At 35.9% G+C, this 17,561-nt stretch overlaps 2 protein-coding genes across 2 annotated transcripts; one reads left to right on the forward strand and one right to left on the reverse strand.

Moving 5' to 3' along the window:
• The first annotated feature begins 14,362 nt into the window (after positions 1-14,362).
• Positions 14,363-14,850, forward strand: LOC117788049. Its single transcript, XM_034626704.1, has 2 exons — positions 14,363-14,732; positions 14,799-14,850. The coding sequence occupies exons 1-2, from the start codon at positions 14,407-14,409 to the stop codon at positions 14,815-14,817; spliced, it is 345 nt and encodes a 114-aa protein (XP_034482595.1). The 5' UTR covers positions 14,363-14,406; the 3' UTR covers positions 14,818-14,850.
• Positions 14,851-15,177: 327 nt separating this feature from the next.
• On the reverse strand, positions 15,178-16,251 carry LOC117787234 (cathepsin L1-like). Its single transcript, XM_034625704.1, has one exon. The coding sequence runs from the start codon at positions 16,217-16,219 to the stop codon at positions 15,230-15,232; it is 990 nt and encodes a 329-aa protein (XP_034481595.1). The 5' UTR covers positions 16,220-16,251; the 3' UTR covers positions 15,178-15,229.
• Between the last annotated feature and the right edge of the window lie 1,310 nt (positions 16,252-17,561).

A 17,561-nucleotide genomic window follows, 5' to 3' on the forward strand; every position in this document is an offset into this window, starting at 1 on the left:
AAGCTCTACAATATTACAAATAAACAATCCATTAATCAAGATTGTGTCAAAGGTATTACCTCATTACTTAGCTTTACATGTGCTTCATGTGTGGGATCTGATTGCTCTATAGCTGTTCTACTTAGCAACTAGTTCGACAACCAACACTCCACTGATTATGACCCATTATATTCTTATTGAGCTGACTGCCAATGGGGACAGGGTATTACCTGATTAAATGTGGGCGGTTGACTTTTTAACAACTACATGTTAAATCATTTATATTACGTAGTAATTGAAATTTGTCAGCTTATCGCACTTATTGCACATATCAAGTGGAATGGAAGAAGTAGTGAAATTTTTCGTATTGAAAGTTTCTTTGTTCCTTCCTAAATTGTCTTATACAACTTGAAAGTTCCTATGCCTAGTTTATGTATTGCTATTTCTTGTATAGAATATAGCTTTAAATGTGTTTCAATTTATAAGAGAAACCATTAATTTAAATGCTTTTTAAGGTCGTTCTTTCTGGAGCTGCACTTTACCTTTGGGGATTCACCGACCCCAACCAATTGAATCACGTTTCTCTTATCTATGCAGAAAAACAAACAAAAAAACACATACGCGAATGCTAGACACAGTTTGCTAGACTTTAAGATACTCTGTAGTCATCTAATATAAAAACTTACAAAGATTTATGTTTTTTTTTCACTTAATATTTAAATGATTACTTAACCCGTGTATTTATAAAGCGATTCTCATGAAATTTTTAAAATAACTAACTAACTTATTTAACTTTATGTATAATTCATTTCGAAAAGATATCTTAAAAAATTAAATTGTTATATGTAATTCAATAATCGCCAGTCTGCGAAAATAGTTGACAGATAGATAGAACGTGAAAGATTCATGTGGAGATCTGCGATCATTCTGAAGGAGAGATGCTTATGCAAACTCCATTGATTGACTGATTACAGGGTATTATCACCGAGCTGGGGTCATAAATATGGGAAGAGCAATTGCAAATTCAAATAGGAATATATCAGTTGTGGGAAATCGCCGACACGCTTATCGAACACACAAAATGCATTCGACTCTTTCGATGCGTGCGAGGTGGAGTTTGATTGGGTGGCAAGTTCAGTTTGTTGCAACAGTCGGCGGTGGTATCTGTGTGCCCCATAGCGATCCATGGTAATAAATAGTTGCTGCATTTTGCTGTTGAGGTCCAGGTCCAACGTAGTTGTTGTTGTTATTTTGTGCCACTTGGCTGGGCAACAAAGTTGCAACTGCGTCTGCGGCTGCGGCTGAGACTGAGACTGAGAGTGGGGAGTAAGTTTTTGGGGTCTGCCCGTCAGGTAGACCCGCAGCCGGTTTTCGGTTCGACCATTGATGGCAACTACCGTTTGGTCTTTTGTTTGACTTTGTCTTGTGGCCATCAGCTCGACTCGCAGAGTCTATTTGTAGATACACGGCAACCTAACAAGCTGCCACCGACTCCACTTATTCTCTCCCTCTCTCTCTTTCTTTCTCTGTATACATAGGTCTCTTTTTCTACCTGCCTATCTGTGTGTGAGTGTCTGTGTGTGTGTGTGTGTGGGCACGTTCTCAGCTCTCAGCTATCTCAAGTTGTTTTTAAAAGTTTTCCAGCGATAAGCAATGTTACTTTATGGCCCACAACCACTTGTATTCCACGCTTGGCAAACTTCACAATCCACAATGATCATCATCATCAACGACATTACCATCATCATTATTATGATAATCAAAGGTGCGTTTTGATCATGATGCATGTATATGATTCATGACTTTTCACTTTTGCACACTCACACACAAGAAGCACATGTGGCAAAATAGAAGATTGAGCTTTGCAAATAGCACAGTGGGTGAGAATGTTTATTAAGTGCATCAGATACATTTAATTTAAGCTTAACAGCTCAGTAATAACAGTAATCAAAATATTTATCAATCATTTACAAATATTTGTACGCTAGAGAATAAATCTATACAATAGCAAATGTTTGTTCATTAAGAATTTTTCAAATAAAGTTGTTCTTTGTTGCTAATTAATTAGAAAACAATGATAAAAAAAAACACCGATTATTGGGAGCGTAAAATGATTATTATTAATTACCATTATTTTTACCAAATTTTTTAATTTTTAAGGCTGTTTTTAAAAAGCGTAAGATATTTAAAAATACGATTATTTTTTCTAATTTTAATTGATAACTTTATTTTTATTTAAAAAGTACCTTTTCAATTAATCAATAAATTATATTATTTAAGTTCTCAACTTGAAATCAAACTAAATTTAATCATTAAATAGCAGATATCTTGAGCTTTACCTTCCGTTTTTAGTAATTTAATTAAGTTACATACATTTTACAATTTTGGCACTCAATTTTAAATAGATGGATGCATAATTTATGTAAGTTTGTAGTTATTTTTCAATGCCTTTTACAAAAGATACACATAGCTTCTGGCCAGTATTTAAGCAATTGCGCCCACTGTGCAGCACATTGACGAGCCTGACACTTTAACCCTTTGCATAAATTTTCATCAGATTTTTGTTCGTGGCACTGCAACGTGTTGTGGCACGATGTGGCACGTAAATTACTGTGACATTGCACTTTGTAGCATCATTTTGCAATTTGTTGAATAAATTTGTGGTATTCTTTTGCAAGATTTTTTTTAGTTGTTGTTGTTGTTAAATTTTTTTTTTATTGATTAGCTTGAAATGAATTTCAAAGTGGAGGCAATGCATAAATCTTTGGCAATTTTCTTATTAGAAACTGTCAATGTCAGCAAATTTCACCCGAGGATAGTCAACTTGTTGCACAAATGAAGGATATGAATACGTATACGTAAATGTGTGTGTAGATATAGGTTGTATTTCTAGAGATATATTTATTTGGATGATTTATGACCCTGGCTGGCTTGTTAAACATCTGTGTGAAATGGGCTGCTGCCAGGCAACCTGATGGCTTTCACTGCACCGCTCTCTCTCTCTCTCTCTCTCACTCTCTCTCTATCACACTCACTGTCTTTTCACATCTTTAATAGTGGCTTTGTTTACTCTATTCGCAATCGAATTGCACCACCAAAAAACCAACGTCTTCAACTTAACGGTCATTCTATATGTTGTAGTTGTTTTCTGTTTTTTTTTTTCTTGTTTTTTTTTTTTTTGAATGAATGAATGTGGCTTCGTTTGGGGGTCAGCCACCGCCTTGCGGGCTACCTTTCTAATGCCGAGCGTTGAAAGGAGTCTTCAAATCTCGAGTCTGCCCCTCGCTGCGAGTGGGTCATTAAAAAATATTGTGGTTGCATTTTGGTTCATAATGAAGGATTGTAAATGAGTTTAATGGCTTGACGCATTGATGAATTGCCATAGTCATAACCAGACAACGCCACAGGAAACGATGTCAAATGCGTCCAATGTGGAAAAATCAATTGGAAAGAGGGAGCCCCGAATGGAACACAATAGGAAAAAAATTAAATTAAGATGCAATTATTTCAATATTTTCAATAGGGCTAATCATTTATAATTGATTGAATAACGGTTTTATTTATACAAAACCTCAAAATACTAATAGTCGTAATTTTGTGAATTTTTTTTAGCAAAGAAAACTAAAAAGTATTAGATTTAATCAACTTTTGCTAATAAATTAAGAAACCTCAAAGTATGCAAGCATTTACAAGTATTTCTTTAAGTCACAGTCAAAATAATTTTTGAATTTTTAGCTGTATCCTATAAAATTAATCTCAATGAAAATAGCGTTGTTTCTCTTGACTTGAAAATTAACCTTAAAACACTAAATAAATATAACCTCAAAGTTTTCATAACAGAAAAGATAACTATAGGAACTCGTTTTTACATTTCCTTAAATGCTTTAAAAAATTACTAAGTATTCATCGTTAGTGCTTCTTTAAAAATGCCACCAAAACATTTACATGTGATAAGAATTTTACTGCTTTATAAAGATTTGCAAATACTCTAAAACAAGTGGGAAAGGCTATAGTCGAGATCCCGACCATAGGATATCCGTTACTTATTTCAATATATATAAAATTGCTTAAAAGAAATAACTTTGAAAACATTAAATCGCCATAACTGCTGTTCTACTTGTCCGATCTTGATACGATTCAGTGGGATAATAGATAATACTAATATATAACGTTAATTACCACAAAAAACGAATAATCTTAAAAACTGTGGGTGTGGTGGTTTTTCTCGATTTGCGGAGGGGTTCGTGTCAATAATTTAAAGCAAACTTGACCTGAGTGGGGTCTACAGAAATCTGTGTGCCACATTTGGTTCCTCTATCTCTTATGGTCTCTGAGATCTAGGCGCACCCACAGACGGACAGACGGATAGACGGACGGACAGACACACATGGCTGTATCGACTCGGCTGTAATTATTATCGATGAACGACTCTATTAAATATAACCAAGTTGTTATATATTTAAAAAAAAAACTTTTAACGTAAAACCTAACCTTAAATAAGTTAAGCCTTTGCCACTTACCGCTCTCGGCTGCACTTAGGCACTTGGCTGCCATTTCGGCGTTCAGCTCCTCGGCAGAGTTGCCATCGCCCGAGTCCAGAACACAAGTGACACTTGCAGAACTCCAATCAAGAGCACTGACACCGTCGCTAGATATCAGAGATAGATCCATTGGCGGCACTGAGGCGCCACGCATTGTGCTTGTGGCACTAATGCCGCCACCAATGGAGTTGCCACCTCCTCCCCCTCCTAGTCCTGCATTGGCAGCGCCAAGGGAGACGCTCATCATGCACTTGAGATCCAGCGAGGAGTTCATTGAGCCGCCATAAATGGAGCTGGTCTGCGAGTTGCAGGTTGAGTCGAAGCTGCGATTGATTTCGCGACGCTTCTCAGGCGTGGCATACAAAGGCTCCAGTCCCTGAGCCTGTGATGGTGTCTTTCTGGGTGTTACCGGTTCGCCAAAGGAGCTGTTTAGAGTGCCATAGCACGAGGTCATCATGATGTCATTGCGATTGAAGCTGGGCTGCCAGAATTCCTCCTCCGGCTGCTGTCGCTGCTCAACGGCAACCAGCTCATCCAGATAATCCGCATCTCCCAGACGCGACTCATCAATCATGGGCATGGTGTCGGGCTGCTCATCGTCATCATCCTCCTCCCCATCATCATCATCATCCTCTTCATTCTCACTCTCCAGCTCTGCGTTGAGCTTCTTAAATGTCTCATCTGCCTGCTGCATCGCCTCATAGGCGCCACGTGGCACGGATGAGCCATGTAACGAATCCGAATCATTCTCCTCAATGCAGGACAAGTGTCGCGTACGAAAACCATAGACAATCCCATTATTCGGAGGCGGCAGAATGGGCAACGGTGGCGTCGCCATCGCCGTCGTCATGGACATCTCTAACTGATCCATATCCAGGGACTGCAGCTGCATTGTGGCCATTGACATTTCGGGTCAGCTAGAAAAATAATGAAAAAGAGAGAAAGCCCAGTTATGAATATAAAAAAGTTACAGTAGAAACCCACAAGCTAAAACTCTCTTAAACTATTTATTTCACTTTAACCAAAGGCAATATATGAAGAAAAAAGTTAGATTTAAAAAAAAAACATTCTTTAAATTCAATAAATTTTACAAATTTCAAATTGAAGACCTAAAAGACTGGGTCAAAACATTTGGTGCAAGAAATGGGGAAAACGTTGATAGTATACAATTTTTTCATTAACAGAAAACAGTTTATAGTATGTATAGTATATTATGCAAAAAATATTTAAATAAATTTTGAATATATGCATTTTTGGATTTTAAAACCTAATAACCTCAAAAGTCTACGGAATATTCAAAATTTTAAATTGATTTCTTAAAATAAAAAATAAGCCCAATCAGGTGAATAACAGACAAGAAGAAAGAATTACTTGCAAAGGACTAAGAATTACAATTAAGTTTAGAAAAAATAGAAAAATCAGTTTGGTTCAACGACACAGAAAGCTCTTAAAATTAAAACATTTAACTCTAATAGGCGAGGGAATTTGTAAAATAAAACCTTTTTCCTTTCAAAAAAAAAGGAAATTTAAAAAATTATTCTAATAATCCTTCAAAATCATAATATTTTAAAACTGAAATATTAAAAAAGGAAACAAAAAAGTTCGGATCTTATTTAGAACTCAGTTGTTATTGGAGTAAAAAACCAAGAGGTTCCAGTTTGTTAGAGTCTACTGTAATTAGTTCAAATGGACGACTGTACTTGCAGTACAGTAAAACATAAATGCAATGTCTTACACTTGGGGCACTTGGGGGACTTGACTTTAACGATCCACCAAATGTGCCATGAAATCAGAAAAAGGCCGTTAAAATTGTCTAACAGCCTGGGCGGGAAAACTGGGGCGTGGTCGAGCTACGCTAACGGAAATGAACTTAAGTACGAGCTACAGTGAGCTCTCTTAAACAGAGCCCCCGCTTCTTCCCCTATGCCCGATACGTGTGTACATATGTATCTTTTTTTGAGGTGCAAGCTTGTAAATGATAAGCCCATAGCTTTAATGCCTCTTAATGCCACGGCAAATGTGAAATTGTTTCAACATAAATCTGGCAGCCTCCGTTAGTGTTGTACACACACACACACACAGACAGACAGACAGACTGACAGACTGTGTTGCAGACGGAAGTGGCATGCAACTTCCCCCATTTATGGAGAACACGCAACTCCATTTGGTTTCTTGGCCCCCTGCAACGATTCTTGGTTGCAAGCAGTGGCAGCAAGGGAAGGGGAACCAGAAGGGGCATTCCAGATGTGTGTGCTTTGAGTGTATAGGTGTGTGTGTGTGTGTGTGTGTGTGTGTGTGTGTGTTGAGAGAATGGCGCGCGAGCGCAATTGTTGTTGCATCTACTTCTACATGGAAGTCGTAATAGTTCTGCCACCGTCGGCGTTGCATTTCCACTGTCAACATGCAATGTCGACGCACTCTTGACATTTCCAGCCGTCGCTCAAGTAGGTGTTGTTGTTGTTGTTGTTGTCTTGGTTGTTGTTGTGCTCATCTAATGCTCACTATTTATAATTTTGCGGGCCATTGGGGAAAAACTAAACACGGCGTCAACGTTGCCGTTGCAGTTGCACTTGGAAACTGAAGCTGCAAACTTGCCTATGTATGTATGTGTGTGCTTGTGTGTTTGTGTGTGTGTATGTGGTGTATGTTTGTTGTTGCTATTGTGGTTGTTTGTAGGGTGAAAAGTATCTGCAACGCTTGTTTGCCTTAAATAAACATTTGTTTGCACTTTTTATACCCTGCACATAAGCAAAAATATGAAAAAATGGGTATAAAACATTTGTGTCAAGAAATGAACAGCCTCAAGAAATAATGTTGTAATCCAGATAATACACAATTCGACTTATATTGTATTGCGGATCAGTCTTAATATGTAGATGAGATAATTCCGGTTTTTGTTACCAAAACGAAGCATATCGACAATAAACTGTATTTGATATGCCTATAAATAATACTCTACCAGCATATCTATCCACTGTGAAAATTTTGTGATGATCGATAAATAAACTCAAGAGTTATACCATTTTAGCATTTTACTCATCGCAAAACTAGGATAACTGTGCTGGCGCCATCTAGAGCTCATTGTTTTGCAACTGTTGGTCAATTACTGGGTAACTCTTAGTCGAGCAATCTCGACTACCGTTTTGTTTACTATATGTTATCGATTGCTTTTGCAAAATTATCGACTTTGCACTCTGTTTATTTGCTTGTCGTTTATGTACCGTTGTTTTCACATCCCTGAACCACACTCAGCGCCACTTGAAGCACTTCATAAGATTTTATAATACTGAATAAAGTTAGCAAATAAAGTCATCTTTCTGCTTATATAATATTAAGCTAAAGTAACAAACAGTTTTCAAATTTTTCATTTGACAAGTGTCCATTAAATAAGAGGAAAAACTGCCAATCGATACTGTACAAGAAAAACAATTTTCTATACTTTAAGAAAGATACATTCAAATAAAGCTTAAATAAAATCACAATGTTTGGCTTTAGCTATACATTATTTTACTAGTTATTAAAAAAAAATACTCCTAATAATACAACTTCTTTCTATATGATAAAAAAGAATCTTTCGCAGAATAATGGATACTTTATGGATATTGTTATTTCGAATATATTATTAAAAAATCAAATTCAAAAATCAAATTCAGCAATTTGCTGTTGCTTTTAAAAATTTTTAAATTAAAATTAAATCAAAATGTTTGGCTTGAGCTATACATTATTTTACTAATGACAAAATAATATTTCTATATTATTAAAAAATCAAATTCAACAATTGTTGCTTTTAAAAATTTTTAATTCTCCTAAAACTCTACTTAAGAATTTAAAAAATGGAAGTTCATACCTCACGTTTAAGGATAAGAAAAGCTAGAATTCTAAAGATCCCATTTACTTAAAGAACTGTTTCTAATATTATCGAAATTTTAAAGAATATTAAAGAGAATTGCTTATTTTCTAGCTAATCTTAAGCCCAGACATTCACAGTAGAAGTTGGACGTGAGAAGAGCACCTGGAAGTGCTCTCATTTCGCTCAGTGTACGGCATGATACGAAAGAAACGCAACAAACAAATTACCCGAGGCGACAAGACAATGCCTGGCTTGGCTAGTCCAAAAATAGATCAAGCAAACTATCGCATCGGGAAAAAGGCATTGCTTTGTTGTTGTTGTTGTTGTTGTTGTTGCTGTTGTTGTCGTGCGCCAAAGCGGGAAAATGCATCGTCAGGGCGAGGGGAAAATAGGGAGGGAGAAATGAAGGATCCCCAGCAAACTGCATTAAACTACATTCGATGCAGTTTATTGCTTCGTCTCGTGTCTCGTGTGTTCTTCTACTTTTAGCTATTACGGAGGGATCCGTGAATTCCCATGTCTGATTCTACGTTATATCTGTATGTGTATCTTTAGCTGTATCTGTATCTATAGCTGTATCTGTATATGTGAGAATCTTGAACTTGTGCAGCGTTCACTCTTTTTCGTTGTTTACGTTTTTCCTTTTTGTTGCCTTGTCTTTTTCTATTTTGTTTTTTTTTTTGTTTTTGTTTTCCTCAGTTTTGTTGTTGGTGAAAAGTGAAATGAAAAGTGGAGGGAGCCATGCGACAGTCTTTCGAATTTAAATTAAAGTATTTTTTTCTTGATTTTATGTGCTGCTGCTATACGTTCCAGACATTGGCACTTAAATGCCTTGGGATGTGGTCACTTTATCTTCGAACACTCATGGTCTCTATATTTGGTGTGCTCCAGCATTTGTGGCAACATTGAAGGCATGCTAATTCTGTCAACTAGCCTGACATCAAATTACATTCGCATTACTCATGCCCCAAAGTATTTCAAAGATCTATAAGCTGATATTTTGAAGATATACTATATTTATCTTCTTCTTTATCTTCTATCTTTTATTTATTTTTTTAGATTTATAATTGTAGTTTAAACAAACTTTGTATACACACCTTAAAATTGTAAAAGATTTTTATAAATTATTGGAGCACTTATAAAATTTGTTATGTAAGTTAATTTGTAATTATAGTTTAAATATTTTTAATTTATAGTTAAAATATTTTATTTGGTATGTTTGGTAGCTAGGAACTTGTCATGTTTATTTTTCTGTTTAACTAATTAATTATTTTCATATTGATTTTATGCACATTCACTTTTCACATTCACTGATAATCCAATTAAATTCGATCTCGTATCCGTATTTTGTGTCCGTATCTCTGTACCGAACGCGCGTTGGAATGCAATTGAAATGCTGCTCGAGTCTGTGGCAAGAAGACAGCCCCTAACATCAGCCCTCGTCGGCAACATGATGCTTTGCCATCGGCTACTAACTAGACGAAGTCCCGCGACAGGCATCTATAAATAGCGTCATTCTGTACATCGGACGTGCAGTCAATGCGGATCCATTCACTTCCATTAGATTCCTGCAGACGATATGTCTGTTGCACCAGGCAACGGTTCTCTCAGTTCTGTCCTAAGGACTCTTGATTTCTAAATTCAATTTGATAAACTAAGTTCTACCTTTCGTAGATGGACTGTACAGTATAGGCTTGTTGCATGCAACAAGTCTGCTTGCTGGATTACAGGATCATTTGCAGTTCATTCAACTTGGAGACACAGGAACTGTCACGGGCGGATATGTACAAATATATTTCATGTTTTCAAATTGGATGACAACGACAGAGTAGGATAATATCTGAGAAACCACAACGCATGCGCAACAGAGTTTGTTCACCTTTTGCCCGTGCATTAGACAGATACAAAGATACATAGATGCACGGGGCGCACACTAAGTAATTGCAGTTACGCACGGATTGTATTACAAGATACTCGTACAACGTTTTCGTAGATGTTCTAAATGCTTCAGTGGAAATTCTGTTGTTGCTGTTGCTGCTTTTTTGATTTTTCCAAGCAACTGTTACAATCTCAAATTTTTCATTCTATTTATCTTTGGCTGCACTAATATCATTTCCACTTTACCTAAGGTGGATGTATACTCAATGTGGGAAATTGGGGTGTCTGGGTTGAATGATTTGTGACACATTCTCTGATAGCCTCACCTCGCTGCGCCTGCGCAGTCTGTGATCTTTAGAACTTTCAAGTGACGAGGCTGTACCTACTTATCTAGGATTTTCCCTTTAATTTTTTTCCTCTTATGCTTATGATAAATTATTGTGAGAAAAATACTTTACTTTTGATAATTAATGAGTGTGGTAAGTGTATGCTCAGATATATGATTACCAAAATTGTGTCTTACGAAATTTCAAAAGTATTTTGATCAAAAAAATTGTTAGTCATTCATATTTAAAATTTAATTAAACTCAACTTCATCAATTAAAAATTCCAATTAAGGATCAGGCTAGGAATATGCTTTAAATATGTTTTAATAGGTAGTCAACACCTTTCAGTTTAACAACAGATAATTATCTGTTATAGCTATTATATCAATTATAATAGCTTCCGTTTGGAAGGGAATAAATTAAAATGAGCAAAATTATTATTTATTAAATAATTTAAATTTTTTAAATTATTTTACATTTGTAAATATATCTATGAACTATTTTAATGCTACCAGCAAGAAGAAAAGCTATCTTCGATACCACTGATACCCCTTCGGTATTAACGACTAATAGCTTTTATGACACCTAAACGTATTTGTTGTTCGAATTTAACAAAATTTGATCACGATGAATCAATTTAATCCCAACCAAACTATAAATTATAAATGACATTCCCGATCACAATAGATCTGGCAGATTATTCCAAGAAAAACATAATCAGGGACCATTCGGCAATTAGTAAACTCTGCCAACGCTGTTTAACTCAACTGTTGTTGAACTTAAGGAAATAATTTTATTTATTTAAAAATCATTTTAATAATAAATAGCATTTTATTCAAACGGTATCTTCTGAAAGCCATAATTTTGTTTCCCGTTTCTAAACCTTTCCGCCTTAGATACGACAATCTTCTTGGAGCAATCGATGCGCTACAATGTTATCAAAGTCTGTTATCAATCATCCAGTTCAGACCATAAAAATGACTAAAAATTAGTCTTTGTTCAGATGTCATTATTATTGGACAATAGAGTGAGTCAATTTGTAGGGAGTACAAAAAATGAACCATGTAGCGTGTGCGTACTGGAGAGAATTAAAGAAACTCATCTACTTGTGCATAGCGGAATCAGAAGTCGTGCACTTCTAGCCTTCTTCTTTTAAACTTAGCTCGCCGGATGTGGTATGGGTTCTTTCTTCACCCTATCACAATGATAAGTGCACTATACAGAAATCACTACAAGTCGAACAATATGAGTATCGGGATATGAACGGTGTCGAGGGTTGAAGGAACAGAGCGTGATAGAGCGTAGGCTATCGGAGGTGTTGATTATGCCCTACTGTCTATACCCACCCAACCTTGGTGACACGAAGATAATATTGCGGTCACCCCTTAGTCTGACCTCTTAATTATTTAGTCAGCGAAAATGCATCCTTTTAGTCCCCTTAGGTTCTGGTGACGAACCATTAATAATGTCTAACAAATCATTCTATTAGTTCTTATATTCTTCAAGTAAATTCATTTATTGCCTTTACGTCGAATTCGTAAAGCATGATCGGAACAATTTTATACTCTTAATAGCAAATGTTTACAAATTTCATTTCAATGACTGTGTCATATATCCTACACTATATAAATAAAAAAAAAAACAAAGGATAATTCTGCCTGTCACAAAGGAAGAAAGGGGATTTTATGGCGGTATACTCAAATTACACAAATTCCTATATCGGTCGTGGCTGAAGGCTCGCCGATTTACAATTGGTGTAGCTAACCAGTAAGTACTCACAGTCTTAACAAATCCATAGATGCGTACGCTGGGCCCATCGCTGCACGATGATGATGATGGCGTTATAATCTGTTAACCAGCAAAGAAAATCTAACCAGGAATTTGGGTATACCGAACAAACATCGCTTAACCTCTCGTGACTATCAGAAATATGTTACAATATTCTTATTATTTTAAATCATTACTTTACTGTATGGATTATTCAAAAAATCAAATTTATATTAAATATCCCAATTTAAATATTTAAATTTTAGCTTTTAATAATTTAACTTGAATTAATGTGTCATTGATCGCAAATCGGGGATTCAGAATCGAAAGATCCCGTGGCTAACTTGGTAGCGTAACATAGTTACAATGTCGCGAACGCTGTTGGCTGCGAATTCTGCCGCGATGAGGTAGCGCAGTCGCGCCGCTGCTTTTCTGCCGTCAAATCAATTATTTTGGATCCTCGAGTCTCGTAGATGTCCGACCAGCCACACTGGATAAATATGTAAATACGGATGTATATAACTAAGGGCGAGAGCGCAGATGCGCTATGGCTGGCCGGCAACGCACGAGAATTATGCTCCAATCGAACTGCCTAGAAAAACTCTTACTTTAGGGAAATGCATATTTTCTATATTAACAGAGATATCACCTTTTGGCACTGGAAAGAAAAAGAGATTAAAACAGCTCCAATTAAGGCACTTTATACGGCAGAAACTTCCTCGAACAGATTGTGGTAAATCAGAGTAGTTGCTTTCACTTTGGTTGGTTTGAATACTTATAATTTCGCACTCAAATATTTGCGTCTTGTTCTGTCGCCTTCTCGAAATTAAAAGAATGCAGCGTGCCAAGCCACGCGTCTATCGCCCTTCGTTTTCAGCAAACCTCACACATACTTCGTTTGATTCTCGCGTAGCGCACGCAGGCCGTTTGTTGTGGAAGTGCGAGCGAGACAGAGGCTCTAACAGAGTAAGCGCATAGTGCAACTGTGCGCGAAACCAAAAAATTGATACAATGGGACGACTTTTTAACAACTTTTAAGCAATGTGCGCGAATACAAAAATGTAAATCGAAATATCTACCAGCTGATCCCCACAACCAACCAAGCGGTTCTTAAAATTGTAATAACATATTTACTTTTTTCATGTTTTGTAAAAGATTCAATAAAAAGTTCATTATGCATTTATTTTAAAATTCTCTTAATTCATTATTAATCGAATTTATTTGGGCTTATTATTTTTTTTTAAGCAGTCCGGTGCTATCAAACTATTACCAATGTAAAACTAAAAAGCTCGATATTCTTTTAAGACCAATCGTGTCTTAAGCAAACCTTCTTTGAAATCGTTGTAGATAACGATATTTACACTCACTTTTTTTCGAAAAAGTGACACACTCTCTGAATCATTTTCATTCATTCATTAAAAGTGATGAAATTCAAATGCCAAAGACGTAGCCTGAGGAGGGGGCAGGGTTGCCCTTCCCTACATTTATTTTCCATAAGTATTTGCGGTTACCAATAAGTCGTATGTCAACAATTTATTTCAAATATTAACATAATTGTTAAGAATTGATATATGGCATCAGCAATTAATTTAAACGATATTATATGCCTTATTATTCAATATAATTTTGGCAGTTGAAGGCAACTATTGTTAATTTCTGCTTATTTATATATGGTATAAGGTTATATCCAGGTTTGATAAAATTTGAAATATAAGTTGCATTGATAAAACATTGCTTTTAATTTAAAAAGCTACACAAAATTTATTTAAAAAACCAGTCAAAAAACTAACCTTAAATACACCAAAAAATTTTATTGAAATTGTTTTTTTATATATTTGAAAAAATATAATCTTTGACATTTAAAGAGTTCCGAAATTTTCGAACTGTTGTTATTTAAATAAAAATCTGTAGACATTCGTGTTGTATGTAAAAAAATTTACTCCCCCCCTCTCACAAAGATGCCTACGCTCTTGCCAATTGCTGCTGGTTTATAAATACAAGTCGACGTTAATTGAGGTGCATTTGGTGTCTTCATATTTTAAAGAGAACTTCAACTTTTTTCCAAATGAAATCAGCTATCTGTGGATTATTTTTCCTCGGTCTTGCCCAAACCATATTCAACGATCAGGAAGTCCACGAAAATGAGTTCGAGACATTTTATTTGCTGGACAACATAATCAAGGATGTGAGCGACCAAGAGCGACTCGATCAGATCTTGGTGGAAAATCAGGAGCTTATCAATAAACTCAACGATCGAATTGTCTCCGAAGAAAAGACTTTTAAGATGGGCATAAGTGAATCTGATATTGAATGTGTGGCCAATGATGATGAGGAGACGGAACGTCGCCGAGAATGGTGCCGTATCTGGGGCCGAGTATTTGACGAGCCATAGTGTCAACGAGATGGTGTTGTCGTCATTGGCCATACCCACAATGTTCAAGGCGGAGACAATAATATTAAAAAAAATCATTTGTAATAAATAACTATGAATGATTAATAAATCACATTCGCTTATGCATTTCTAAAGTGCAATGTTCTTAAAGACAGCAATTCTTTAATGGGGCTGCCGTAAAGTATGCAACAGCTTTTTACAAATTTAAATTTATTCATCAGAACCAACCGAAAACCCATATATTTTTGGTTGCTTTTCAGATGGCTTACATTTCTGGAGCAACCCTGATTATAAACATTTTTATACCTACATTTGTTGTAATTTGCAAATTAATTTCAACTGCATATACTGTTGCATACTTTTTGTGTGCTGCAAAAAATTTAAATGCTTTTATGATTATTTTGTTAAGTGCATATATTTGATTAATTTACAAATAGAAGTGTGTATATTTATATTATTTTATATATGTATGTTAATATGTTAATTGAAAAATGCTTCAAACCACGGGAAAAACTCCAAAGCTTGCAATTTTGCATTGATTATTCTTGTTGCGAGCCATGCGAATATAACCATTTTCACCCCAAGATTGTCCCCAAGAGTTCTTAACCTGCCAATAGTCGCCGCCTTGGTCATCGTGGCCATATCCAACAACGACAACACCATGGTTAACGCCTCCTTGACACGATGGCTCATCGAATACTCCGCCCTGGTAATGCTGAAACAAGGATGCATCGATGGCCACCGATATGGGACCCTTCTCGGCTACGGCCGTTGCCAATGCCGACTCATCACCGCTGGCCACACCTGCAATATCAGAGACCGTGGCACCAATGTGCTCTCCATTGAACCTGCAGTCTCCGTCCTTAGCTTCATAGGGATACGAGTCCTCGGTATCCACTCCACCATTATCCTTAATGTATTGAAGAGCGTTAGCTGGCCAACCACCTTGGCAACCGCCATCCTTCTTGGAGCAGTCCACCAGATTCTGTTCGGATAAGGATACTAGCTGTTGGTTTTTTATGAAATGTTGTCCCTCCAGGGATCCAACGGCGGAAAAAGCCCAACATGAGCCACAGGGACCCTGATCCTTCACTCCGGTAACAGCGCCACTATCACGCCAATCTATACTCTCCGGATTCTTAACACTTGCAGAAGATGTGTGAATATAACCGATTCCATTTATTAAGTCATTCGGATTGAAAGTAGAGAGCATGAGTTCTTTGAATTCATTTGAATGCAAATCCGTAAATTGATTTACGCCCATCTTGTAACTCTTTTCTCCGGCGGCATGTCCTTTGTTGTGTTTATTGATTAGCTCCTTGTTGTCCTTAAAGATCTGCTTACGCTGTTCGTGCTCTTTGACATCCTTATAGATTTTGTTGTACAGCTGCTTAAATGAGTCGAACTCCTTTTCTAGGACATCCTGATAGTTGATATGTGCCTGGGCAAATCCCACGAGAAATAATACAGCGATAGCTAATTTCATTTTGAAATAAGTTGGTGTTCTCTGAGGAACTTAAAGATACCAATTGTACCTAGATTGACGTAGAGTAGCATTTATATACTCTCAGCAATTGAACCTAGCCACATTTACGGAGTTGACCAACAATGGTCGATGTACATGATGGATGCAACATGAAAAATGATTCATAATATTCATTTAATCTAGCTTGCCCAATAATAACAACATCGTCTGTACAAAGACTCACTTTTCGTCACTTTTATGGCCTGAACTGGATTACTGATAGCAGACTGTGATAACATTTAAAATGCTAATCAAATTCAGAGACATTTCGAATTATAAGCTGTGTGAATCGATTTGCAGCGCTTCGATTGAATTTCATTATGAAATAAAAAATACTTGTTGCAAGAAGATTGTCCAAAATAAAATAAACCAACGTATTTATTTATTTTTAAAGCAGGAGTCTAAAAACTAACTATTAAAATTGTTATGCTTCTGCGAAGAACATTATACCGCTTATATCATGGTTTAGTATAAATAAATTTTAATATCTTAAAATATCTCGAGAAACTGACAAGTTGTCAATTTGGTATCAATGAGATTTATTTATTTCCTTGAGTCCCAACAAAGTTGCCAAAATAAACAAATTGCTGTCAGATCCCCTTGTAAATATTTCAGTTAGGAATGTCATTACTATTCGAATTATAAGCTGTGTGAATCGATTTGCAGCGCTTCGATTGAATTTCAATATGAAATAAAAAATAATTGTTGCAAGAAGATTGTCCAAAATAAAATAAACCAACGTATTTATTTATTTTTAAAGCAGGAGTCTAAAAACTAACTATTAAAACAAATAAACTAACAAAATAAACAAATTGCCGACAGATCCCCTTGTAAATATTTCAGTTAGGAATGTCATTACTAATTTTAATTTGGAATTAGATCAATATATCCTGACCAAATTTCATTTAGCTTCCAAACAAAAGCTGTTTTATAATTTTGTTGTCGAAGTATCAAATAATGGCGCTATAAAGAAGAAGACATTTATGTTATTAAATTGCTTTGAAAACTAAACTTTAAAATACAAATTTGGTTTAAGATTCTTCTCCCATGGTAGTTTACGTTTGCTGTTGGTGTTGACAATATATATAATATTGTCTAAGTCTGTTAGGTCTGTCTAGTTCTACTTCCAGCTATTAGTAATACGTAATTAGAGTATTTGTTTTAATTACGATCATTACAAGTACCGTTGCCTCATCGGAGGTAATTACTTTTGGATATGGGAGGTGCTATTAGATGGGCTTACTATCCATTAACAGAAAACCATAAAAAGAGACTCGAGCTAAAATATATTTAATATCTAGAT

This window comes from Drosophila innubila (genome assembly GCF_004354385.1).
Source record: "Drosophila innubila isolate TH190305 chromosome 3L unlocalized genomic scaffold, UK_Dinn_1.0 0_D_3L, whole genome shotgun sequence".
NCBI classification, from domain to species: domain Eukaryota; kingdom Metazoa; phylum Arthropoda; class Insecta; order Diptera; family Drosophilidae; genus Drosophila; species Drosophila innubila.

Excerpts from the sequence above, each read along its gene's own strand:
- LOC117787234 (XM_034625704.1), bottom strand. The coding sequence starts at position 16,219 with ATGAAATTAGCTATCGCTGTATTATTTCTCGTGGGATTTGCCCAGGCA.
- LOC117788049 (XM_034626704.1), top strand. The coding sequence starts at position 14,407 with ATGAAATCAGCTATCTGTGGATTATTTTTCCTCGGTCTTGCCCAAACC.